This window comes from Hypomesus transpacificus, chromosome 17 (assembly GCF_021917145.1).
Source record: "Hypomesus transpacificus isolate Combined female chromosome 17, fHypTra1, whole genome shotgun sequence".
In the NCBI taxonomy this organism is placed as follows: domain Eukaryota; kingdom Metazoa; phylum Chordata; class Actinopteri; order Osmeriformes; family Osmeridae; genus Hypomesus; species Hypomesus transpacificus.
In genome coordinates this window covers 4,202,609-4,229,506 of record NC_061076.1, presented here as the reverse complement: position 1 = coordinate 4,229,506, position 26,898 = coordinate 4,202,609, and the positions used below count along the sequence as shown (strand labels likewise).

Below are 26,898 nucleotides of genomic sequence, written 5' to 3'. Positions count from 1 at the left end.
GCATATTTAGACTTCTGGCCAGTAGAAGGTTATTCGTTTATTGAGTCAACAGCACCAACCATATATAATAATCTTGAATTAATTTATGATTCATTAAAAGCAGGGTGTCAAACTGTAGTTCTCTCTACCCAAATGAAAAAACATTAAATAAAAAGTGATTTCAAAGGTAAATTGTGACCCTCTGTGGCAAAAACAAGAATTGCACTGGGGCATTGGTAGTGCTCTTGCTAGTTAAAATCATTCTGACTATTTACAGTCAGTTTATTCTGGAGAGGATACAGTTCAGGTATATACATATGGTCCCATAGCTTGGCCCATATTCTACACAGTTCAACTTCCAAGGGCTGGTTTACACCAACACTATTATAGTTCCTAATGCTTTAGATTGGTGGCTGTTAAATGTCTCAACCTTACTTAGATAGATACCATTAGGATGGATTTTATCTATCTACTTATCTATCTCTTTATTTAGCTATCTATAATCTCGTTTTAATTGCATAGTTATCTATTCTGTAAGGTTACATCCTAAACATAAACATGTTGGTGTTAATTCACCCTGGAGTATCCGATCATTAATGCCCTTTGCTAACCGATAGTAAGTCGACCAATGGAATGCTTCAGTGGGGTAGTACGTTCTCACCACCAAACACCTCACTTCCAGAGAGCTGGTAATTAATGTATAATAGATACATACAGTACATATATACAGAGATAGATTAGATAGAATGTGAGTGGTGACAGGGTGGGCCCGTTACCGGGTGGAAAGCAGCCACCGTTCCCTGGAAATGTGTTGAAGGCCGACAGTGAGAGGTCTTTATGGGGGACGTGTCAAATTATAAGGAAGTGACAGGTAAGTGCATACAGATGGTATGGTAAGACTCAAATAAAGACATCAGCACCTACATGTACCAGTAAAGCCCACTACAGAGCTCCCCTTTAGTACCGTATTATAACAGTATTTATGAATGACAAAATGGTGCTGCCGAGTGTAAGGACAGTCTGTGGGGGGCGGGGGGGGGGGGGGGGGCTCAGGATGGGGGTTTACTGCATGTGGGGTAGATGGATTAGGTTTGTCAGTCTTGGATGACACTGGTGACATTAATGGTGTGCTTGGAGGCGGAGGGAGGGAGGGGGGAGTTTCTACAGGACAGCCTGAGCCTGGGCCTGGGCTCTCTCAGTGGCCTTCTCCTCCTCTCGTCTTTTCATGGCCTGGATCACAGCCATCTCTTTGGCCTCTTTCTTCTGGTTCCTGGCCTCAAAAAGCAGTCTGACACACAAAGAGGAAGTTGGCAGTGAAATGCTGGGAAGCTTTGTCAAAAATGAGAATCGGTGAGTGGAGGTTAGCTACAAAATACCTCAACTTAATGTTAAATTTGTCCTTATGATGTGGCACCTTAAAGTTCTAGATTCAGCATCTTCTTAGTCTATCCTGTCACTACGGCAGGTTGGCTCTCCGGTCTGGTGGCCTTACCTGTTCTTGATTATCCTCTGTACGATGTTGTCCGTAGTGAGACTGTTGCCACTGTCTACAGTACGCAGTATTCCTTTCCTTCTAGGTTCCTAGGTACAAGAGGAATGAGGGCCACTGTCAGCTTTCACACTCAAAAACAAAAACAAAATGAAAATCTATTGAAATTCAGATGCATCGACACAGTAAATCAAAACACAAAGATGACAGTTTTCATTCGAGTTTGGAGGGGCTTTATAACTTACTGTGTAAGGATCCGACCCATCTTTGTCTGGAAACACTTCTGTCTTCCCATGACACACCAGGTCCACCTGCACAGACAATGGCCAGTGAGCACAAGAGCTGATTCAGATGGTTTTCAGTTCATTACCTTCTTGGTATGAAAGTGGATGGGAGCCCAGGGCCTCAAGTCTGCTATCTTTCTGCTCTGTCAAGTCTATCACACTAATACATTTTCTCACCTTAAAATGGTCCAGCAAATCTCTTGAGACTGCATATGGTGCACCAATCACCACTTCGGAAACATACTGGAAGAAAAACGTTAAAAAAGAAAATCTGAGCCTTGTACATTTTCTACTGTCTGGTTGAAGGGTGAAGAGGGGAGAGGGAGAAAGAGAGGAGGGGTGGTCGAGGACTCACTCGACAGGCCAGCACACTGAGGGTTCTCTCATGGACGTTCATGATGGGGTAATTCTTCCCTTTGTATCGATTCACCTCCTGAACACAACAGAATCACATCACAGATACAGAGAGAACGTTAGACCGACACCCACAACAGCATGGTGACCTGCATCACTGAAGTCAGGATAAAGAAGAGATGATGTCAGACTGACCTGGTCAAAGTGCAACCCCACTATAACATATGGCTTGTCTGAGAGCTTGTACACAGCCTCCAGGAAGTCCACATGGCCGATATCTGAATGGTGACCGGTCAGGGAGGACAACTATCATTGATTATTTAATGTGCAACCTCTCTTGCTTACAGTGCAATACCTTATTGATTCAATAAACAAAACAGACAGACTGATCTGAAACACAAAACTGTAACCTTAGGTCTAAGGGGCATGTGATGATTTCAAATGGACATCAATTCAGAATGTTTTCTGAATGAAAAACATGAATAATTTTGAATCATTCTGAATCATTCTGAATCATTCTGAATCATTCTGAATCATTCTGAATCATTCTCAAAAATAATAATAATTCATACAAATTAATTTGATTTGAAAATGTGATTTGTTTTGAACATGGTGAGCTCCAGGATGTTACAGGGTTGGGCATGGCCCTCCCAACCTCTCATATTGTCCACTCAGTTCATCAGGTGTGAGTCAATCAGGTGAGAGCAAAATTGCATTAAATAAGTATAAATATCCTGGATCCATATCCTAGATTCAACGGGCCTGGTACAGTACGGTATGTGAGAGGATACGGAAGAGATCGAAGGCTCCCGCCACGTAGATGATGGTATCCCCGGGCTGAGGCTCCTGGCCCGAGGCAAACTGGATAATCTTCTGGGAGGTCTGCAGGAACTGAGACACCCCAGTCCACGGACTGTGGCCCTTAGGACCCTGCAACCCCCATAATACAGAAATAGAACAAATAAATACAAAGTAAAATGTATATTCTCCCCCCATCACACTGTTGAGTTATCTACGTTTTTCTGCGATCATTGAAAGAATGGTCCAATTGCACCACTTAGTGGCCACGTGAGTGTAATATCATAGGGGGGGGGGGGGGGGGGGTAGGGTTACGGGGGGTGGGGGGGACTGTGAGAATTTCAAGTTCCTGCATTCAAACCAGCCAAGAAAGTCCATTCTCATTCAGTTGTCTCATTAAGTTAGGAAATAAAAGCTCATGTTATGTAACTGCAATCAAACCAAAACAAGTTCACCCATTTATTTCCTCCAACACCATTTGGGACCACAACAACAAGTTGATCCCCTGGTCAGACTCTTGGATGGGGAACAGAGGTGGCATTCATCGCTGACTGGCCAGGCCCACAATAAAACGCTTTGTTTCAGAAGAGTTGGCATCTGGCCTTAAGGGCAACTTTGGCAACTCTGGTTACAAACGAGTCGTGGCAGAGAAAGGACAGAAATAAACCTGACTTAGAGGTCAGTAGAAAGTTACCTGGATTGAGTAGAGATAATAATGGGCTTTTTTCAGATGACTTGGCAGTGCACCCACAGGACTACAGTACCCCAGTAAGCTGTAACTGTGTCAGAGTGGACATGACACCTACCTTTCCAAAGTTGTCTGTGTGTTGTTGATAATCTGAACTTCCCTGGAGGGAAACAGAAAAGTGTTGGGCTTGAGTTTTTAAATGTTCTTCTGTTCCCCCTGTGTTCTCCCCCCCATGTATATTACAGTCTGGCCATGTTTAAAGCAATACAGTGATGCTGGTGATGTATGTTACTGTGATCCTTATGTATAGCAAGTTTCATCTATACATCAGTCTTTTACACTGAGAAAACAGCGGGACCCGATTTCCCGGGAGGCCTGAGGAAAGTGGTTCCCCTCTTGTATATTAAAGTCTGGCCCCTCATAAAGCAATACAGTGATGCTGGCGATAGTGCTGTGATCATTATGTATAAGAGTTTAGTAGAGTCCTTATCAAGTACTCATGAATGATGCAAACCAAATATATTTTAAACCTTTCAAAACCTTTTTTCAAAACTTTTTTTAAACCTTTAGCAACTTTTGTTTTGACAACTTAAGAAAAAACAGTAGTGTTGCAAATAACCTAGACCCATGTCAGAATGTAAAAATACAAAAACACAAGAATTTACATTTTGGGACAAGTTCAGTTTGGGACGATTCATTTTGCACTTCGGGCCGGTACTGGGACAGTGAGGAAAAAGGTTAGTTGCGAGACCTGTTTCCCCTTTGTGTCAATTGAATGTTACTGTATTTATTTTCTTTGTTTATAATAATACAAATGTTATACTTGAATGTACATACTTTTAGGTATAAGAAAGTCCTGACAGAGATCATGAGTTTGACTCTTCACTCATCACTGTCATTTACTCACAATGTTGCTGTGGTGGGCTTTCGTCATCAGGAGCATCCTGCCCACCAGGTCAGTTGTAGAGACTCCCTGAGTTCGCTTGCATTCCCTGGAACAACAGCAGGTGGTCAGACACAACACACACACACACAGAGCTCCTACTCATGATCCCACTCATGAGCTCTCACTCTTCAACATCACAACAACCCTGTCTTCAGGTGAAGCTACACACCTGTATCTTCCTGACTTCTTCACCTCTTCATATGTATCCTTCCCATCCACTGTAAGTGTGATGTCATCTGAAATGAGACATTCAAAATGTCAATCATGTCCAGGACAGTGTTATAGCTATGGTCAAATCTATCCTTTCAGAAAGGGGCTGTTTTTTCTACCTTTTAGTGGACTTTTCAAGCCCAGCCCAAGTACAAAAAATGGTCTATCCATGATTCAATCATATCTTCTAAAAGTTATTTAAAGAAAATCGAATAAATGAAAATCTTGTTGTCTGTTTCAGAATGTGTGGAAGGTGGGGTGTGTGTGTGTGGTAGAGAGAGAGAGCTGACCTCCGTGCACACAGAAGTCACTGGTGTACTTGTCGAGGGTCTCCAAGGTGGTGACATACGGCGCTCCCTCCACTATCTCATCCACCCACTTGATGGCTCGCACCATCTTGTACCTCTCAGCCTGAGTGAAGACAGGTGGGCCCTTGTGCTTTGAGATCTCACCTAAGGGTTGGGCGGGGCACATAGGAATAAATTAGACATGGTTGGCAAGTCAGCTGGCCGGGTGTGAAGTTATCAGCAGTAACGTACAGGTGGTTAATTGACTAAACTACGACAGTGATAAGAAATGATATGAAAATACAGAGGATAATGCTTGTAAAGTTTTTTGTGTGGGTGCTTCAGTTAGTGCGAATGCAAATGCATGTAACGTTCATTGGGATTAACAATGCTGTCAGTCCCCTCCAGTAGTAGAGCCTAGATCCCTATGAAATGACCTTTGGTAGTGAGAGGTTGTGTCTGTGTCTGCTAGGTCAGAGCTCGCTCCGCAACGCTGCATTGTTTGAGTTAAGCCAGAGCCGTGTTGTTGTCAGCTATCGTAAACAGTGCCATGGGGCACGGTGAGTCAGAGTGAACTTTAGGCCCAGGGGAGAGCCTAGCTGTGCTCTGGCACACTTACTGTGTGTGTGAGTGTGTGTGTGTAATCTTCTGTCACAACAACCCCCCGGCACATCAATTTTGTGCGCCCAGCTGCTGTCTGTATAAACACCGCCCACGGTGGCTGGCACCTTGGCCACCTCTACGTGAGTGTCTGTATGTTTGTGTGTGTGTGCGTGTGTCTGCTCTTGTGTGTAAGAGAAAGTGTCAGGTATCTAGGGGTTTGCGAGTAGCCTTGGTGACCCTCCAGGGAGCAGGCCTCACCGTCTGTGTGGACTCCAACGATGAGGTAGTCCCCCATGGCCTTGGCCTGGCGCAGCTGGTTAGAGTGTCCATAGTGAACCATGTCATAGCTGGAGGGGGGGGGGGGACAACACAGAGAACACAGTCTATTGGAGAGACGCACCACATCACCTGCTGACAGGACACTACTGCTCCACAGTGACAAGGGAGTGGGGCATTCGAAAGATGGAAGAAGACCTACATGTGTCTAAAATGTCATCCACATGTGGTAAGCATTAACTAGCTTTAGTTTGTAGTTCTGTTCTTCAAGGCTCGGATACACACATCCCTACAATGAGGCTTATCTGAGGACAGAAGACGATGTCTTATTCATTGCCTGCAGAGATGGTCCGCCATGTCATCTGTAGATAATTAGATTAGCACAGATTGGACCTGAGATATTTTCATGGTAGGCCTAATCTAGCAAGGTGACGATGAACAGGTGGACATTAGCCCTTCATCACTTCAACACAACTTTATCATTTTCTGCTCTCTCATCCTCACATGGGGCGATTGTGTCTGAAGTACGGAATATAGATAATAGCATACACAGGATACCCAGGGAGTAAAACGTGTTAACAGCTGTGATCAATGGCTATTATGAGACTGTAGATATTGTACTGCTTGATTTGTTTACAATCACAGCTAATAAGTTACCATAAAGTACAGTTACATTCTGTTTCTTCTGCGGAAGGGAGCATCACTTTACTAAAACAACCCATTCGATCAGCTTTTGTAAATTCATTGTCACTCACAGATATAAATAGCGTCCTCTAAAAATCAATGAACCAAAGAGAGTCAGAGATCTTTACATAGCCAGAGAAGAAAAACAGACTTGTGCTGCTCTTCCCTTATCACTCAGGGTAGGACTCATCACCAGGCACACATACCTGTCTGGAGCTGCCCAGAAGTGACCTCCAGCAGGCCCTGGAAGCAGACCCACTGGGGTTGTTGGGCTCCACTATCTACAGTACCAAATATCTTATCTTCTCTACCAGTGAACCAGAGTGTGGCTGCCTGATTTGGGAACCCATCAGACAGAAGTAAAGGACGTCTGTGTCAGATGACTTGGAACCGTCAATGCGATCTGTAATGAGAGCCACGGGGGTGTGGTAATGGGGCCTAATGTGCTGCTGACTGCAGACCAGGCAGTGTGGCAGGCCAGGGAGGCTGAAGACATGGGGGAGGAGGGAGAGGGGGTAGAGGAGGTTGGAGGTCAACGGCTGGGGAAACAAGCTGAGAGACGGAGAGGCAGGGCTGCGCAGAAACAGGAGGAGGGCCCCTTGTATCTGTCCCTCTCCCTCTGTCTGCCCTTGGATATTGTAACCCAGGAACACCACATAAGCTAACACCAAGCCTGAGGTGGTGACAGGGGTGTGCCTGTTGTATTTTGTAGCAGGGAGGGATCACAAGAGGATCACAGGGGATGATCAAATATTAACTAGTATGGGCCGGGTAGCAGACGGCCAAACAGCATTGAGCCTCCTCAGAACAACACCAGGGAGAGTGCTGGGATAGGGAGACAAAGAGTGTACAACACAAATACATTCACTGATGACCTCATGAGGCGTAGCCATGACGCTGGCTTTAGGGATCCCAAATGTTTTAACTCAATTAAATAAAAAAGTTGATTAGTAGTGATTGACTATGCATCCATTTTTGTGTGTATCTGTGTGTCTATCTGTGAGTCCTGAGTCAGGTAGAACTGACTGGTCAATTTGAGTGGAGCCTGTTACTGTGTAGTTACAAAACATAGCTTGCTGTGACAGGAAATTACATATTTTGTGAGAATGTAATCAATTCATAGAGTCAAGTGAGAATTCATAGAGTCATGTGAGAATTATACATGTTGTTTTTGACAGACAGAACACAGCAAAATCTCTATGAGATAATCTATTATGTCATGGCCATGACCATGAAGGACTTAAGCAGATCATAAAAAACATGGGAATGAGTCATTCCAACAATAACAGTTCCTGGGTGAGGTAAGGTCACGTTTCTGAGGTGGTCCAATCGCTTCCCCTAGCAGTGCTGGAGGTGAACTTCAGCACTGGCCATAATGATGCTGGCTTGGCAGGCGAACTTTGACCCTGTCACCTTGTGTCAGGGGGAACCAGCCAACCAGAACAGGGAACGTCTGTAACTTTAACAGGAGGGGGAGGGGGTTGGGGGAACGGGACTGTACTAGATTGTCTAAAGCCCTGATGATGTCACTGTCAATGTGTCCTGTGTGTTTCTCTCCTACTGTTGCTGACAGTGGACATGGCCTACAGGCCGCACGGTAAACAATGTTCTGAGCGAGAACAGAGACAGGTGGCGTGTGTTGTGGGGCGACCATGGCAGGTGTGGGCTGTAGGGGTTAGGGGGGTTACCGACATGGGCTCTGTTGACACTGGCTCCCTTTGGGAACTCACCCCACCGTTTAATATTCTGGCATCCAAAACATTCCGCAACATTCCATCAAACCACAGTTAGGCGGCCGCACCGAAACGGCTGGAATTTGCCCAGAGAAAGCCAGCGTAATCCAGTTCTTCACACACATGAATGAATTTTCCTCCGCCCCAAGCCTCCACTGGGCCCAGGACGCTCTGGGCGCCCTCACGGCAGGGAACAGCATGTATCTAAAGACTTGTATCGTTACCAGATCACTCACTCAACAGTGTTTCAGAGTGGACTGACTGCTGGACAATGGCAGGTCTGTTTGTTATTCACTCGCTGTGCTCATAAGCAGACCCACGACACAAGGGCATGCTGTTCTCCCGCACACCTACAGGACATCTTTGGGATGTGTGGGGCTTTTGATATTGGAGCTTGACAGTGGTTGAAGGGTACAGGATGTGGTCCCACTAATAGGCTGCACTGTGCAAAATTGTGTCATGGAATGTGGAAGGTTGTAACTGTCATAGAACCTAGCGCACCTGGCAATAACTTCAGTTCAAAGCAAGCACATCAGTGGATGTGTGCTCAAGTGCATCTTTCAAATGAGTCACCATGATACATGATCAAAACATCAGAAAGTGAATCTATCTAAGTTTTTTGCTTTGACAATGGTGAACAGGGTAATATCAAGAAAATACAGATTTGACCAAGTCTATAGATATATTTGACAAACCCTAACCCTTTTTTCTGACCTGTGTACGTTAAACCACATTCAAACTTGTGTCTTATGACAGAGCATCTGTTTGATGGTTTTCTAACAGTAGAGTGAAAAGAGCAGTTGACAATAATGTAGGTCCAATTTAGAGAAGTCAGGAAGTTTGCTTCAACACTGAACCACCACATGTCAAACAGCGATGTCGTTTCTTGGAAGAGGAAATATGTAGTCATCCTGTAGATATATCTTTATTTGAATGCAAATGTATTTGTTTTAGGCCATGCACCTGTCACTCGTCATCCCTGGTTAGTCTGCCTAAGGGGGAAACAATTAATTTAGTCTGCTATATATCAAATACTAGTGATCTTAGACTGTCATGTAACTTTCGAAGCATGCGTGCCTTCACGCACAGTGAATACAAGTGATGTCCTGGCTGCATAGTAAAGAGTTCATACCATCATCAGCATGTGACGCCGTGGCAGTCCATTCAGACGGCACAGGGTTGCGCTGTCAGGCGGGGTAGCGTGATAACGATGGCAGTGATAAAATGCATAGGCCTATTAGCCGGTGAACAATGTTAGATAAACGGCTACATTGTTTTGCGTTTCTACGCAATTTAAACAGCTGGCTTGTGATTTAATAAAAAGGATTATAGCCTAATCTTGACTATGACGATACAAGGCGATCCAACCAAATGTTACTGCGATCGGTTTAAAAGCCCTAAATGCTGATAACAATGTAGCAATGTTGGCATAATCTTTTTAATTCTATACTAATGACATCACTCACCATCCATCGCACCACACCCGTATGATTCGTCTTCTCTTCTCTGGACTGCAAGCTGTAGCACCGAGGATCGTCCCTGCGTCTTTTCCCGGTGTGTTGGTCTGGTGGTGTCCGTTCTTGATCATTTTTTGCACGATAACACTGTTTCTGTGTGATTTCAATAAGTATAAAGACGGGGAACCTCTATCAATTACACAGACGGAGACACAAATTTCCCAACTATAAAAAATTGTATACGTATGTATTTTGTGTGTCCCCAAGCAGGATAGCCGGTTTCTGCATAGAAGTGACGCTCCAGGAGTATCACCGGTGGGACAACGCCTCCTTTGCCGGGGAAGTGGCGTCATATGGCATTGAATCGTACGATGACTGCAAGAGGATCGCCGACATATTGTTACATAATCGCAGAACGCTCCACCATCATGTGACTGTGTAGATAACCACTGCAACGTGTGTTGGGAAAATAAGTGAAGTAAATGAAATTAGCTATAGGTAAAACAATTTAATTACATTGTTTTAACTGATCATAAATTTAGATGCGTGGTCAAACAAAAAAGTATTTATTGGGCTAATTATTACTATTAATGTGACATGGACATTGTAGCTATTGTAGACTTGAAATATGTGTGTACAGAGGTCATCAGCTTGCTTCTACGTTTACCTGCATAAAATGAAGGCCTTTCAATAATGAACATCTGATAATAATAACAACCTTACAACACCTTTCAACTCCTATTATGCACTACTACTACACTAGATATAGAATAACCATATACCATACACTTGTGGATGTTCCCATACGACTATAATGAAACCCTCAGCAATCTTTGTAGATACACCGAACCTGGCCGGGGGGGGGGGGGGGGTCCGTATGGCGTCACCTTGTGGAATGTACACCCCACTGCTGCAACATCACAATTCAAGATGTTATGTTCACAACAGGCACTAGAGGGAGACAACATCCTTCATATTAAAAGTCTGATATATTTTGTTCTTTCATTACCTTCAAAATAACGATACTTCCAATTCTGTACTTCTGACACACACAATAAACGTCTTTCCTTAGTCTATCTGTAAAAGTATTTTTGGGGAAATCCCAAACTTCTTAATAATACAATGACTTCCATGCAGGGCAGCAGGATAACTTATTGGATCTAACCATACAATTATTCAATCATTCCCAGCATCAACAGCTCAGGCACTACATATCTCTCACTTGGGTAATATGGATCTTTAAAGTAATGTACCCCGTCACAACTCACACACATAGGCTTCCTGTCTAATACTATGATGCCAATTGTTGAGTGGAGCAGCGAGCTAAGCTTTGGCCAGGCCTGGTGAACACAAAGTCCTTCTAATGGGGATGGTAACATTAATTGTGCAGTGGGCTGCAGCCAGAGAACTGGGGCAAGCACCTGCTGCTGCTGCAGAAATGGGTGCGGATGAAGAATGCTGTCCTAGATCGCCCACCAGTTCACCTCAACCCCACCCGCCAAATTTAATCAACTCTTCAGAGGCCATGGAGCCGTCTGGGGCAGGCTTCCTCAGGCGGAGTGGAGCATCTTCTGAGGAACAGGTCACAGAAACCTGGGTATACTTTAGTGGCAGAGCACAGCGAGGGTTTGTGAAGAGGACCATCTTGAGAACACAGGGTTTGTATTAATAAACCAACTGTCCTTGCTGACAGTGCAGGTGGACTGAATGAATGGTTGGATCGGAGTCCTGAGCTACGCTAGAAAGCTGTAATAATGTAAGGGCGGAGGGAAGAGCTTCATTTGAGAGACGCCGTCTTATTTCTGGTACAGATTGCATCGTCTGTCTGGCCTTTTTCTGAGTTGTGCCTCCCTTGAGATGTGGTTTCCTGTGTGAGCAGAGGTACAAACCATCACAAGGTAGGTGATGTGTGTTGAGAAGGAGGGGCCCCGGGCGCCACAGAGGGAGCAGGGATGACTAACTCACCACTCTTCCTAATCTAGGACAGGCTTACACCTAGACATCCTTCATGACTCTTAATGTTTTACCCGTGTCGGGCCAAAAATATGTCCACCGAGGTTACTCAAAGTGGGTCACCCAACTGCTTTTTTTGGATCATAGAAAAAGAAATCGTGCCATCTAAATGATCACCGTCTCCTGAAACCCACCCTGGATGGCAATAAGCCTTCCCCGACAGTTTATTTTTACAAGTATCAAAGTGGGTCAATGACGCCACAGAATATGACAAAAAACACATTTCAACAGGCCACCAAAAAGAGAGAGAGAGAGAAAGAGATATTGAGAAAGGGATACAAAGGCTTCTGGTCCTTTTCAAAACCTCTTTATTAGTCATAGAAAATAAAGTAAGCTGTATCAACAAACATACAATATATACATCAATAACTTAGACACCTCAGAGAACCACGGGTAAATCCACAGTTATACAGGTATATGAATACATCATATTACTTATCTACAGATTGAAAAAGTACAATAATTTAATTTATAAATAGTTACAATGAACTATTCTCTGTTTTCATACAAAGTACTGCAATATATTATTACAACCCATACAGAAAAAAAACAAAACCAATTAATAATTCTGTTCTAACTTGCTTCCAACAACATTATTTTCAGACTCTTATACCTTTGAAACAGATTCTTTACAAAGAGTAAGAAAAAAAAAAAAACTGCACAGTCAATTGTCCACCAAGCATAATTTGATGAAAAAAGAAATTCTCTAGCTAGTAAATTGCCACACAAGTGCAGATAAGTTATTTATCCTCTCTAACACAACATCGCTTGTAAACAAAAAGCCAGAACCAACAAAATTGATCAGCATAACTAATTACAGGGAGGAGATCAATTTCAAAACAGATCTAATGAACCATGGCGCCGAAATGCCATCCATGTATGATGCTTTAGCCAACAATTAACAGTATACCTAACGTAGCAGCATAGGAACCCAACTACTCAAACCACAAATTAACACAGATATTGCAAGTGGCCCTCATAGAATCTAATACCCAATACCCCAGCCCTGTCCTGTTCCACTATCTGTGAAGGTTCTATTGATTAAATAAATAAAATCAAACCGTTTCAAAATCGATGGGACAGGTAATTTCCAGTGTTCAACAAGGGGGATATCAAATGATTGAAGGAGACTTTGCTAAAGCCTTGTGTTGACTCCCCCTTGAATACTTCTAAACTGGGTATATTTAGTGCATGAATATCAGGTGTTAAAAGTACAGAACACAAGTTTAAGTTGCACCTTATTCTACAGCAAAGAGCTAACAGATGCTTGAATTGTACATGCCATTTTCACAATAATTGAAGTAGCTGCATGTTTGTTTCTTTGGGATCCCTCACAACAAACACTGGTAGCGCTTTGTTGAACACAGTACGAGTATATCCGTGGTTACAACAATTTGCATACTACGTAAATACAAGTGAAAACGGTACTGTCAAATAAAAATGCAACTACTGTTTCCTTTCACTGACATTAACAGCAGGGCCAACTGACATTCTATTAGGGCGAGGGGGGGGAGCAGAAAACTGACAGAACAAAGAAACTCAACAATAAATGTACAAAACACAGGAGCAATCGGTATAAAATGATAGACCACAGTCACTTTGACAACATAGATATTTCTTACACCTACTCTCTCACACCATTCCACTGAGTTGCATAATAAGGATCACTTTTCACGATGGTCAACACTTCTACCTACAGTAGCTACATACGATACACCTTTGTTTGTTTGTGTCACTCATGTCTAGTGGAGGTTAAGCTCTAGAACGTTCAAGGGTGCCAGTAGAACACCTAAAGACACTTTACAGAAAAGTTCACTCCACAAGACTGCCACAGATAGACGGACAGCAACATCAACACAGGGCTATGTCAAGCAGGGGTGGGCTCAAATCCATTTCAATTCAATACAGGTTCATGTCGAATGGGGGGAAAAAACTGCTTGGGGTCAGTGGGTCAAATACAACATCTTTTGGAATGATTTGCCATAACTTAGAAGACGGAATCTTTCAATTCGCAATTCTGAATTGATGGAAATGTTTAATTGACCACAACCCTGATGCCAAGAGTCCGATATATTACTACAGTGCACTATTTTCCACAGGTAACCAGTCACTATAAATAGGTAAGCATGTTGAGAAGACAGTGTAAGGATGCTGGCTCACACAGGAGGTCAGAGCCCAAGCCTGACACTTCACTGACAGCTACCAGGGCTTGTAGGTGTGTACTGCTGACACCATTTGGGAACCTTCTAAAGGACACACTGGTTAGTTCTCCATCTTCAAATCCACTCTACATAATTTGACCTGCAGGACAAGGAGTTAGAAATAAAATGGCAATGGCTAACCCTTTCCCAGATTCGTTAAGAAGCTCTTAACGCTCAGAGCTTCTTGGGAGCGTTCTAAGAGCGTTCTAGAGCGTTCTTAGAATGCTCCTAAGAAGCTCTGAGCGTTAAGAGCTTCTTAACGAATCTGGGAAACCCGGCCATTGTGACTACTTAAAATTGTGTTCACGTGAGCACGAGAAGACTTTCACCTTGGGGTGTGAAGCACTTTAACAGGAGGCCTTGTTTGAGGGTAGAGCAGTGACTTGGCACGTAAAATGCCTCCCTGGCAGCACTTTCTGATTGCTCTCTCTCTGTGTGAACCCAAGCCCTTTATGACACAGTAAAAACGATGAACAGAGCTGCCGTTCCGACTCTTTGTTTCAAAAGTGGTTTGTTTTTAGGCCAACCTTATTTTGTCCTGAGCAAAGCAAGCAAAGGATTAGTGCATGTACTTCACTGTACGACCTCACGCAAACCGTGAGGAGAACCTGTCTGAAGACAAGTGGTTTGCTAGGTCACTTGTGTATGCTTGGCGCTATCCTCCTTTTGGGAGACAGTTGATGAGGCTCCAGTTTGGGGGAGACAACATTTGGAAAAGGCCATCCAAACCATGGCCTCCAGGATCATTGTTATGCAACAGATCACTAAACGTTTGTCTACTCTTAGAGGTCAACGCAAGCCTGTTCCTTTTCACAAGCTAATTTGGCCAATTGCGAGCATGTCTTGTTTCGTAGGAAATAACAAGACTCATTCTGTTTAATCCCCAAAGCACAGAGGCAATGCATACGTGACCCTTTGGTATTGGAATACAATAGAGCCTTTAGCATACATGAAACCAGGCAACCTGGAATGCTCCAGAATTCCAGTCCATATGTTCCTCTCAGAAGACGACCAGAACAGTGCATTCAGCCTTCGGTGGACGCCCATTTAACCGTTTGTTCTGGGACAACAAAAAACTGACTGTATCTCCTCAAAAGCTAACTGGTCATCAGGTCACCTAACCCATTTCTCTCGAGCACGGTTGAACGTACGGAACTTGCAATAATGAAACGATAGTGGAAGTAACATCGAGCGGAGGAGATATCACATATGCCCATAGGGAAGAATACCACTGACCTTGTTTACACCACCTAGATTAGCTCTACAGATTTGTTTAAATAGTACAGCATTGACATCTATACAGTGAACGACACTGCCAACTTGTCACTTACACGTCACGTAACGCGCTACTCCACTCGCCTAGTCACTAGAAAAAGCTATCAGACTTCAATAGTAAGCCACTTTTGGTACAATTGCAAAAAGGATCACATGTTTTTATGTCATTTTTTTCGAGTGTTTCTAAAAACAATGCAAGGTACTCAATGCATTCATAAAAATCAAGAACTTGTAGTTCGACAAAGACTACTACAATGCACACATTTGACAGTTAAACAGTAAAGCTTGTGTGAATATTCTTTTGGAAATATGTCCATCCACATGTTAACACTGGAAAAGAAAAACGACACATTCTTAAATATTTTTGAACATAACAGTTTAAAAGCTTTTTTCTCTATGGAAGTCTCGTTTGATTCGTTGGTTTCAAATGTATCCTCAAACCATGGAGATAAAGACATTCAGGCTCTCTGAAACGCTGTCGCGTCATTTCGGAATGGCACTCTAGACTTCAGCGGAACAATACGACTCGGTGTGTTCCATTATCATTTGTTGAACATTTGGAACGATTCCATTTACCAAAACGCTGACAGACCTTTAGTATTTTTCAGTGCATACGTATATTATTGCATCTAATGGTCACACTGACTATGACATGTTCATAGAAGTCTCTGATGAGTGGAACTGAACTCAAATGAATGCTTAACTTATCACCAGTAATTCTTTGTTTTTGTCGTGTCTCCCCCCCCCCAGACATTTAAAACCACAAGGACAGATTTAGGATGATTTAGGTCAATTGGGCCAAAGTACTAGTCTTGTTCTTGGGTTAGTGAGGCTGCTTACAAGACATCCATCACATAAGCGTATTAGTCGCTCATCATCACAGCAGTCAGTGCATGCTAACAAACACAGGTGGCCTCCTCGGAGTCCTTTCAGACTCGTGACACGGTAAGGAAGTGATCCCAACCCCTTGCGACTAGAAGGGTTGAAGAAAAAAAGCATCAACGTAAGAAATCCTGTTTTAGGACGGAACAATATCTTTTTAGGGTTAACCCTAGAGCCAATCTTGGGAATACATACAGTTATAAATAACATAATCACATAAATAAGCACCATGAGGAAAATAAGGAACACAAATCAAAGAGCTTGAGTTCAATGCCAAATCAGGAATCGTAAAACAGGAGTCCTGGATTCATGTAATCTTTAGTATGAAATCCAGGGTGATAAATAAAAGGTGAACATGTCTGCATGTGCTATAGTACACTGTGGTACGGTTGGTACAGAGGCTGAGAGTGTTCTAGAGGCTGGCATTTAGTTTGAGAACGACTACCCAGAATAGAAAAAGGTAGAAGAAGAGGCGAATGAGCCACGTAGCCAATCCTGTGGTCCGTTAGAATGCACTGACGAGAGCAGGCGTGACGAGGCACCGCTCAGCGGCACGGCCCCTCCGGCGACTATGACCTGGCCTCTGTTTTGGACTTGATGATGGTGATGACGCTGGTGGCCCCCACCTGCCCTGGGACGAGGGGCCCGATGACGGAGGCCATGGGCCCCCGGGCGGAGGCGACAGGGCTGCGCGCCACAGTCCTGGCGAAGCTCTGCAGGGCCTCGTACTTGGAGCGCAGCGCGTCCAGCTCCACCTTCATGCTGGCGTTCTCCGTGGCCAGCTTGTCCACCTCCTGCTGCAGCTGGGCCTTCTGCTTCTCCAGCTCCTCCTTCTGGGTGACGCGCTTCACCCGGCAGCTGGCCGCGTAGCCGCGGTTCTTCAGCGTGCGCCGGCGCTGCTTCAGCTGCAGGATCTCCTCCTTGGTCAGCCCCCGCAGGTGCTGGTTCAGCTCGCGCACGGACATGGTGACCAGCTCGTCGTCCGTCAGGCTGGTCCCATTCTCCCCCGGCTCCCGCTTCACCTGTGGGCGGGGGTGAGAGAAGGACGGAGGGCGGAGGGGGGAGGGGGCGAAAGGAGGAACGGGTGAAGTACAGAGCAGGAGGAGATGAGGGGTTAGCGAAAGAAGAGAGACATGGATGGAAAGCGGGGTGGGGGGGGGGTTAGGGGTTGGGGGGGTTAAGGAAGGAAATAAAGGACAGGACAAAGAAGGGTTTTCACAAACCACCTGGCGAGGCAAAGGAAATAAACTGTGTGTGTTACAGAGACAAACTCCCTTCATGTGGGAAACCTACCTTCAAGGCTTTGCTTCCCTTGTTTGTGGTCGTCATGCCACGAGAGCCGCTTCCCACTGCACCGCTGGCTGATCTGGAGGGGAGGGATCATCAGAATACAAAGAGCCCAGGAGGACAAAACGGGGATGTTTTGCTCTGAGAATATAGGTAAATTCAAGCAGAACACATATTCCCTCTGGCGAGGGCAGCTACAACATGACTTATTCCTTAAAAGACAGTACAATGGCACAAAGTGGGTCAAGGACTTCGACTGTCTCGTTAGAGATGCCAAGTCTGGTTAGCGAGCAGCACCTGGACCATTAGCTCAGCTGTCATCCAGACTGACTCGAATAGCTCACATTTTTCAGATCCCCAAAATAGCTGTGTGGCATTTTGACTAACACGAATCTGGTTGGCGAGGGCTGCGCTACAGGAAGAAGGTATTCAAATTAGAGGTCTTCTCAGTTACGTAATGAGTCCTGACAGTGTTTTAGGTATTGGGGATGTCAGACAAATATTGTCAAACTGTAATTAACAGGACAAGACCACCCATTACTTTACGTGTGACATGAATTAGCTTTGACAGTAATGGTTAGACAACAGTTACTACATTGTCTTGGTACAAATGCTACTTCCTTTAATACAAGTCTCCACACACAACCACCAAAGAGGAAATGGTTCAACGGAGTAAACTGTAGAAAAGTTTAAAAAAAAAATTCAAACACTGAGAAAATATTTTATGATGATCATTTGTAGAGCACCCATAAGAATACATTCAAAGCAATGGTTATTTTAAGATTATTGATTACATGGCCATACAATATACTAGCACATCGCTGCTTTGCTTCTTTTTCATGTGATCTTTATATTACTCTCACTATTTTCCCAGTGACCCGCACCACTCTCTCCGGCCAGTTCTCTCCAACCCTCCATTAGAGTGATTACAGACAGAAAAGCTCAATAAGAAATCCTTTCACAGGCTTCAGATAATAATCCAATGTGTTAAGCCTAACCAATGGGAATCAACATTAGATCCTGTCATGGTGCATTGACACTTTGATGAAATTGCACTTGGAATAAAAATAAATAAAATAGTAAGCATCAATGTCATTCTGCCATGTCAGTGGTGAGGTGCATCATATGTGACTGGGTCTATCTGCTGAGGGGGCCAGTGTGCTCTGGTGCTTCCCTGCCTCCCTGCAGGCCTGACCCGGCCCCTGGCTGCTCATATAGTCGCTCATGTAGTCGCTGACTACTGGCTCTGCACGGGTGGCGCCAAGTGCCTTTCTCCACACGTACACACAGTGCTGTGCGTAAAGTCACACACGTGCTTACACACACACATACACACACACACACTCACACAGTAATAGCAGCGTCAGCAACACAGCCTCCCACCACAGCTTGCCCAACCCAGCTAACACATTGCCTGGCTAAGCTGATTTGCACAGTACGGTGTGTGTGTGTGTGTCTGTGTGTGTGTGTGTGTGGAGGAGGGGGGAAGGGGGGGTGGATCATGAAAAATAACTGTCACGCATGCCAGTATGCATGTGTGGGGGCGCATGGCCAGCTGCTGTATATGGAAGTGTAAGAAGATGGGCGGGGCTACAGCTTCTGATCAGCCGCCGAGACGGCCGGGCCATCGCCATGGCAACAGGAGGGGAGACTACAGGTGGACGTCTCACCTGAGCCAAACCGAGAGAGACAGAAGCTTGTTAAAACTGACCTGAATACGACACTATCACACAGACAGAGGAAACAACAGAGGGTCAGACTGTGACAAGCATCCTGGATGCTTTTCCTTTATGTTGCCTGCCCCCCCCCCCCCCCTCCCCTCCCACCCACGCTCCCACCTCGCCATAGCAGAACAGCATTTCTCCATTGCCAGAAGACAACAGGCTATCTAGTAAGACCACATTTCATATTCAGTGGAGGCATTTCTTCACTTTGATATTGCCTTCCAGTTCTGGCTATAAATAACAGATAGTAAAAACACCTACCCACAATTTCTGGTTGGTTCTGACTCACTTCCAGTAAGCATCTTCATATCCCTGCCACAGCCAGGAGCCCTAATGGGATAATGGCCTCATTGGCCTGTATGATGGTGGACCAGATAATGGATTTAAATAGCATGGAAAGTACTCTGTTAAGTGACAAGAGACAAATAAAATGTGTTTAAAAAAAATTAATCGACTCCCCTAACTCCCAAAAAGTATGCACCATTTTCACAAAGTAGCTTAAAGCCTACACTGTTCAAAAATGGCATGGCGAATAGGTTTGGAAGGATTTTAACATACAGTAAATAGCTACTAGTAGGCATCCCATCCCAGGACCAGAAAACAGCTGTCTGGTCACACAAGAGCATTGTGGAAAATACACTCTGGCCTGGCCTGACCTCGGCCAGAGCAGCTCTCCATATGATACTGTGGGTGTCATCCAGGCAAAGCCAGGCCAGGCAGCCATCAGCATAGGCAACCCACTGGCGGGCGGGCGGGCAAGAGAGAGAGAGAGAGAGAGTGAGAGAGAGAGCGAGATGAAGAAGCCTATTGCCCATGCCATCCACTGCCAAGAGAATAAGAGGGAGAGGTAGAGGGAGAAAGACAGGAAGAGAGAGCAGAGCATGACAGCATTACAGATACGAGGGCCAGTGCACAGCTGCTCGACTCCACAATCGGGGTGTAACACATCACACGACACGTCACACACACACACACACACACACACCAGTACAGACACCAGAAACCGTAACTCGGAGGAAGACGTCAAGCACCAGTTTATCCGACTCAAAGAGGAAATACACCAAGCAATGGTAGGGTAAGACTAACCAAGAAGAGCACAGCCTTGCAAACACACCAGACGACCTTGCCTCTGACAAGTTCACCCTCTTAACATTCACGGCAGAGGACAGCGGACACAAACATTTCGCGCCGCTCACAAATGTGTAACCTCCCATAAACAATTTCACCTCTTTTGTGTGTGCCAAGTGAAGGGGAGCAGGAGGCAAAGTGGTGGCTCAGGACACAGGGGTGTGTGTGCATGAAGGGGAGGGCGAGTCACACGCGCACGTCTTTTGTAGGCGCACGCTGAATTTTTATGAATTGCCTGGAAGAATGCTGACAAATCAGGGCTGATTGCTTGTGGAGGAGAGACATCACACCCACAGGAAATAGAAAGAGCTGAGTGTGGTCACCCAGTGTGGAGAGAGAGACAGAGAGAGAGACAGAGAGAGAGAGAAATAAAGAAAGAGAGGTGTGTGTGTGTGGTGTGAGGGGGAGAAACTGCCTTGTGAAAAATGCCCTCTCAACACATTTGGAGGAGCCTGAGAAGAGTGTGTTGGGAAAAAAGCCCTGATCTCAGCAAGGACCAGGATCAAGGCACCAATTAGGAAGTTGTGAAGTTGAACTAACACGACGAGAGAAAGCCGCCCAACCTTCAAACACTGCCATCTGTGTGTTCACCTGCGCTAAACCTACAGTACAATCTCAAACCTGGAGGGCTGGGTAGAGGGCTGACTGAGGAGATAAATAAATACATCCAAGAAGATAAAATGCTGATGCAACAGGATGGGCCTAGGCTTGAGCCTTTGTCATGCCTTAAAAGGTGTCCTTCCTCTGCAGGCGGCCTCTCTCCAGGAGTCCACCAGAGCTGAGCTCCGCTAGCTGAACAGGGGGAGCAGCCTTTGTTCTAGGGATGTATGGCTTCCCTGCTTTCCTACGCTCTCACACACACACATGCACACACAGTGCCCCTCTGATGAATATGTATGACTGTCACTCACAGTTCAGGGTGGGGAAGGGAGGAAGGGAGGGCCCTATAACTGAGACACTCAGTAGGTAATTCTTCAAGGATACATCCAAAGCTCCTCCATCATCTGATGTGTTAAAATGTGGGGCTGGGTGAACGGGGGGGGGGGGGGGGGGGGCATGGGGGGCCAGGGGGGGCTGTTCTGGGGGTTCGGTGGGGCGGTGGTGGTGGGGGGGGGACCAGCTCTACTTGACAGCAGTGTAACAAGATTATCAGGAACATAAGAGCAAACCCCCCCCCCCACCCCCAAAAAAACGGTAACCAGCTTTGGGCTCCAGATTACAGTGGCGCCTGCTCTCTGAATACTAAACAAGGCGAGGGCTAAACACAGGCACAGGCTCTGCCCTGACAAGGGGACACACATGCGCGCCCACACACACACACACACCACACAAATAACTTGTCATTGGTGATTCCTGAAAGGATGCATCCCTGCGCCTAGCATCGGCAGGTTCCTAATGAAGAGAACGACCCGGGTGGTGGCCATGCATGCTGATGAAAGACCTCACAGCATCAGCAGTGGCGCTCTGGGGGGTAAACATTCAGCTGGCTAAACAAATATCATAGCTCATCATCATATCCTGTGGGAGAACACTGCGCTCCGCCAGGCTAGACTAGCACCCTTACATGGCTGGTTTAGTTTCTTCCAGAGCTCATCTCCTCACTACACCAGTTTGGACCTGCCTGGATGAAGCTGATTGAGCAACAACACAGCCGACAGAGGATTTGGAGCAGTAATTACAATCTTAACATTGTTTTCCGACTGATCTATGCGGCGTACTCTGCCAAACACATCTCCCTCTGTGCCCTCGGGCTTCGACATCGCAGAGAGAAACGAGAAGCTGTCAACATATGTAAACAGCTTCAAATAAGCAGAAAATGGAGATGTGCCTCCGTGTCATGAACCTTAATCTTAGGCCTGCAATTTACGAGATATCAGCGCATTGTTCAGCTGCATTGCTGTAGAACTCTTAGAGTCGGATAAGCAGGGTAAGAATACAGTGAGCTCATGGCATTTGATATCTACTTTCTTATTCCATTGTCTCCATTACGGGAAACTTTGTGGTTAACTGTGTGGTTAGTACATTTTAGCAAAAAGCTCAAATGGACCAGTTCTAACTACAGGACAGGATCAACAGTTTCCCACACACTTGTAATAGCCTCTTTAGAGATTTTACGGCTGACGGGAGCCACCACTTTCACTATCTCCCCCCTCGATCCCTCCTTGCCGCCCACCCTCCCTTCCTGGCAAAAAAAAAAGATAGATATTCAGATCTAATCATCCCTCCCTTCAGCTGAGTGAAGTCAATTATCAAACAAGCTGCATGTGTCGGGCGCCATTTAACTGCAAATTAAAAATCAGCCTGCTCTGATAGCTCAGTAAGAGTTGCTGGGAGGCTGGCATCAATTCATGTACTATAGAGTAGGCAGGGCGAGAGAGGGAGGGAGAGAGAGAGACAGAGCGAGAGAATGAAAGCGAGAGACAGAGACAGAGACAGAGACAGAGAGAGAGTTAGAGTCAAGAAAGCTATTAACTACTAGGTATTCAGAGCGTGAAATAAGAGTGACAAAGAGAGTGAGGAAATCATTCAGCTGCTATCAGAGGGACAGCACAATGTGCCATCACTAGTGGAAACGCACTAAGCCCAACACCTTCACTCGTTAGAGCTGGAGGTGATCGTGACACGTTTCTAAACATGGGCAGAAACAGTGCCAAAATGGGATTGCAACCTTTACGAAGGACAATCCCCTAGAGGAGCCTTTTCTGATGATATAGCACAGGCCCTGGGCCTAGCTATGGGCTGGCTGCCACATCCCAATGGATGGAGGACTACCCCTGTGACATAGGGGACAGCTCTCTCCCTTTGTCTGCTGCTGCACACTCCACGAAAACAAACTCCGATTGAACACACTTGATTCCAGAGTCCAAGGCAAGAAGTGAAACACGACAAGGAAGGAGTCAGGGAAAGAGCAACATGTTCAAATAGCAAGGGGGAAGAAATCCCACAAACAGAGTTCCAAACCGCACCTGATGAGCTGAATTTGATTACCCTTTAACCATAAAGATTACTCCGGTATATATTTGTTTTCCTCCCAAAGGTTTCTCTCTTGTTACAAACTATCCATTTTTCGATACTCCACATGGTGTTGGGATAGGAAACTTCATGGGCCTTCCCACTCTCTATCTGCCTGGAGCACTCGATTAAAAGGGAACAGCTCTGTTGATGCATCAGCTAAGCTCTGGCAGAGGAAGTTAGGGTTGCATCCAACCCACACACGGGCACAATATCCATGAACTACTACGCTACTGGTGCACCACAGTGGGTGTAATTGTGTGGCTAAGATTCAGGAGGCTATGGCATACTGTTGACCTTAGAACCACAACATGCACACATTCACATTTCTATCCCTAGTTAAGAGACACAGGTTATCTGAAAAGGAGCGGATAATTAAATGAAATGACTGATGAATGAATGATTGTCAGCATACTTGGATGATTGACAAGACTCACCTACACAATATCTAGGCAAGCCCAGAAATCCCATTTCCTGTTGGGCCATATCCTCTTGTCAATGACACCTACTGAATCAAGTGAGATGTTGCCTGTAGAAGTCCAATTTAAACATGATTCTTATTTGCATTGCGGTGTATTAGACCTGTAAGCTAACATGATTGCTTTCTCATTCAAAAGCATGTCACAGCCAGTAGAGTTAACTGCCACTTTGCACAAGCAAAGTTTTGTCTGTTTTTCCCTGTACAGTTATGTGAAGGAGAGAGCGAGCACGACACCATTAGCAAACAACTGGGGTTCAAGAAACATTCCCAAAGTTATTCTGTCTGGATGAAAGCATTCAGTTTCTGAAGTGGGGGGCATATCGCAATACTCAGCAACCACAATCTGAGGAGCTACACTTGCAAGGAGTTTCATCATCAACATCCCCTCCCAATATGAAAAAAAAAAAAAAAGCCACTGATCTTTTCCTCCCTCTCCTTCAGGCTTTTCCCGTTTCCCCATGCAGCTCGAGCAGCACTTTTGTGGACAAACCCCACGCTTGTGTTCCTACGGGCGTTTATTTCCCCTGAATAGGCGTTTATAATAACTCAAGAGAGAGCAAGCTGTGCCGGCCATACTGATGCGTTAGTGGCTGTGTTCTAGTGTGCTGTGTAGTCTTGCCCAGTGTTTCATCAACCATCCCTCTGCTTCTGGTTCCCTTTCCTCTTCCCCCCCCCCCCCCCCCCACTGGCTGCCCAATCCTGACAACTGCCAATGGGGGCTTGCAACACGCCAAGTTCACCTCTACTGTTTCCAGGCTCGTCTTATCTTGCCCAACCCCGTGTGAGTGGCCATAAATCTTGGGAGCGGATCTCCACCGCTCCACCACTCCCTATCACCGTCCCCAGTGCTGAACCCCGCTGCGCCACTTCACTGGGCCCTCATCTGTTCTTGTTACCTGCTGTGGAAGAGGGAAAGAGACAGGCATTACGGGGTTTATTGCAAGGCTGGGTTTCTGATGTGGAGCTGGTCTGTCTGTCTGTCTGAGGTTCCATCCGTCTGCCTGCCTCCCTCTGTCTCTGCTCGCCTGCCTGCCTGTCTACCTGCCTGTCTGCTTTTCTTGTCTTTTTGCCCGTCTTCCAGCCTGCCTGCTTGGTTGCTTGTCTGTCTGTCTGTCAAATACCCTTCAATACAGTTCGCTAGCACTGACGAAGGGTGATGAAATAAGAATGAATATCGGAGCAAGAGGGGGTAACTTCAAACGCACACACTCAAGACCAGATACCCTTGCCCATTCATTTCACAGTTTCCAAGGTGACTTCACTGACTATCAAAATGCTCTTTTTGAGCCCCTTGCAGCCCTTCATAGCTTCCTATAACAACGGCTCCATTGGAAGCTACACAATCAAATGATTCACAAAGCTGAGATCCTGGTCATTTACATCACATGCAACATTAGTTACTGGGAGAAAATGCTCCTCACCTAAAAGGACTTCAAGCACTCACTGACTGTGCAGCATGAGTGTTGCTCTTACCAACTTCTCTCACACAACCTATAATTTTTATGTGTCTGTGACCTAGTTAAATAATAAATTGACCATATAAATTATTAGGGTACATAATACAATCTGTGTATTACCCTACGTATTGCCTATTATGCATCTTTTGCAATAGTTTGACATTATGACATGCGAGGATTCAGTCTAGGATAATACAGTGAAAGCGCAGTAGTTGATTTATATCATAATGACATCACTGAAATAAATTGGCAATTATATGCAGGCATTTTATATGATCTACAGTCAGCGCCAGCTTGCTCATAAATTCATGTCCAAAGTGTACTTCAACACCATTTCACTATGTGTCAACGATGACGACAATTGTCTGATAAACATCATCGATCCTTATCCACCGAACAGACCTTTGTCCGGTGGTGCCATGTTTCGGGTGGATTCTTAAACGTCCAAATACAACGTTGTGATGAATCAGCATGATATAAAATTCTCCACAGCACATTTAAGGCTAATGATAGTTATTTAGAACAAGGGGCATAAAGCTCAATTTTCGACACAAAAACAATGACAGCGGGTTGATAAGACTGCTGGCTGCAATTTAGCCCGTGGATTAATTATTTCACTTCAGGTGAACCAATACGCTACAGCAACCATGCAACCATCGACACGATTACCAATGCCATACAATTGTCTCCCTCACCAAACGAATTCTTACATATCATGCACTCAAACCAATGCATGATTTAAATCGACACACAGTCATACTTATTCATTTGTTTTACATCATCGCTAAATGTCACCAACCTGATCTCGCTCTGGAATCCGCTGCTTGGCTTGCGCTTGCCCCTTTTACGCACAGTTATGATGAAGCAGCAGGTTTTAACAGCTCGTAGCTAGCTAGAGTATGTGCATGAGTTGGCAAACTACGAGACGACAAAAAGCAGTGAGGAGGGCTTTGCCATATTGACGTTTGTCCTTCCACACATTTTCTTGACTATTCTCAACCTGTCACAACACTTGACACCGCCGTACGTTCGTGTGACACTCGCCGTCTCCAGCCCACGAAACAAGCAAACAAGGGAATCCCCATACTCAGCTGCTTGCTGTCATAACGGCAAGCTAAGCTTTTTTACCTCAACAATTTCGGACTTCCGAAAATATAATTTCGACCAGTTAATAAGCATGCCCTGAAGTATCTGAAGCATAACAGTAACGTGGCGAGTGCAAAGACTAAACGAGCGAGTATGACCTGGTATGAGCATGGGGAGTTTGCCTCTGACAGCATGGCTAGAAACCTGAGAGGCTAGCTCGAGCTAGCTCGAGCGAGAAAGCTAGGCAGGTTCTCTAGCTAAGCTCTCGTCTCGGCTGCTGAGAGGCAAAGGCGTGCACACTCAGCATAACAACACAATTTTGTTACATCTTGAGTTTTAACTTACCAAGCTCTATGAAGCTGTTGTTTAGTAGATCCTTCTGTCCACTAATCAGTGAAAAGTAGGACAACGCAAACACATTTTCTGGCGAAATATGATAGTCAGGTCAGCGTGGTTTTGTGCCCTCCTTGTTGATTCCTTTCTCTTGTATAGAAGCCAGACGTCAGATGTTTGGTCACGTGTCTTCATTCATGAAGGATCTACTCAAGGCATTTTAGGGGGATA

At 45.2% G+C, this 26,898-nt stretch overlaps 2 protein-coding genes across 4 annotated transcripts; both read right to left on the bottom strand.

Moving 5' to 3' along the window:
- Nucleotides 1–22: 22 nt before the first annotated feature.
- Nucleotides 23–10,128, bottom strand: pcyt2 (phosphate cytidylyltransferase 2, ethanolamine). 2 transcript variants are annotated; one of them, XM_047039140.1, is made up of 13 exons: nucleotides 9,798–10,128; nucleotides 5,897–5,985; nucleotides 5,039–5,200; nucleotides 4,708–4,774; nucleotides 4,500–4,584; nucleotides 3,711–3,752; nucleotides 2,898–3,045; nucleotides 2,302–2,384; nucleotides 2,108–2,185; nucleotides 1,930–1,995; nucleotides 1,714–1,779; nucleotides 1,472–1,560; nucleotides 23–1,267 (listed from the first exon to the last, which is right to left on the bottom strand). In XM_047039140.1, exons 1-13 carry the CDS (start codon nucleotides 9,917–9,919, stop codon nucleotides 1,141–1,143), a joined length of 1,224 nt encoding a protein of 407 aa, XP_046895096.1. In that variant the 5' UTR covers nucleotides 9,920–10,128; the 3' UTR covers nucleotides 23–1,140. The 2 variants fall into 2 exon arrangements, with proteins under 2 accessions (XP_046895096.1, XP_046895097.1); XM_047039141.1 differs by having other exon boundaries at nucleotides 2,898–3,036.
- Nucleotides 10,129–14,211: 4,083 nt separating this feature from the next.
- LOC124479557 (transcription factor MafG) lies at nucleotides 14,212–26,818 on the bottom strand. 2 transcript variants are annotated; one of them, XM_047038337.1, is made up of 3 exons: nucleotides 26,680–26,818; nucleotides 17,453–17,525; nucleotides 14,212–17,181 (listed from the first exon to the last, which is right to left on the bottom strand). In XM_047038337.1, exons 2-3 carry the CDS (start codon nucleotides 17,486–17,488, stop codon nucleotides 16,729–16,731), a joined length of 489 nt encoding a protein of 162 aa, XP_046894293.1. In that variant the 5' UTR covers nucleotides 17,489–17,525; nucleotides 26,680–26,818; the 3' UTR covers nucleotides 14,212–16,728. The 2 variants fall into 2 exon arrangements, with proteins under 2 accessions (XP_046894293.1, XP_046894294.1); XM_047038338.1 differs by lacking the exon at nucleotides 26,680–26,818 and adding an exon at nucleotides 26,048–26,672.
- Between the last annotated feature and the right edge of the window lie 80 nt (nucleotides 26,819–26,898).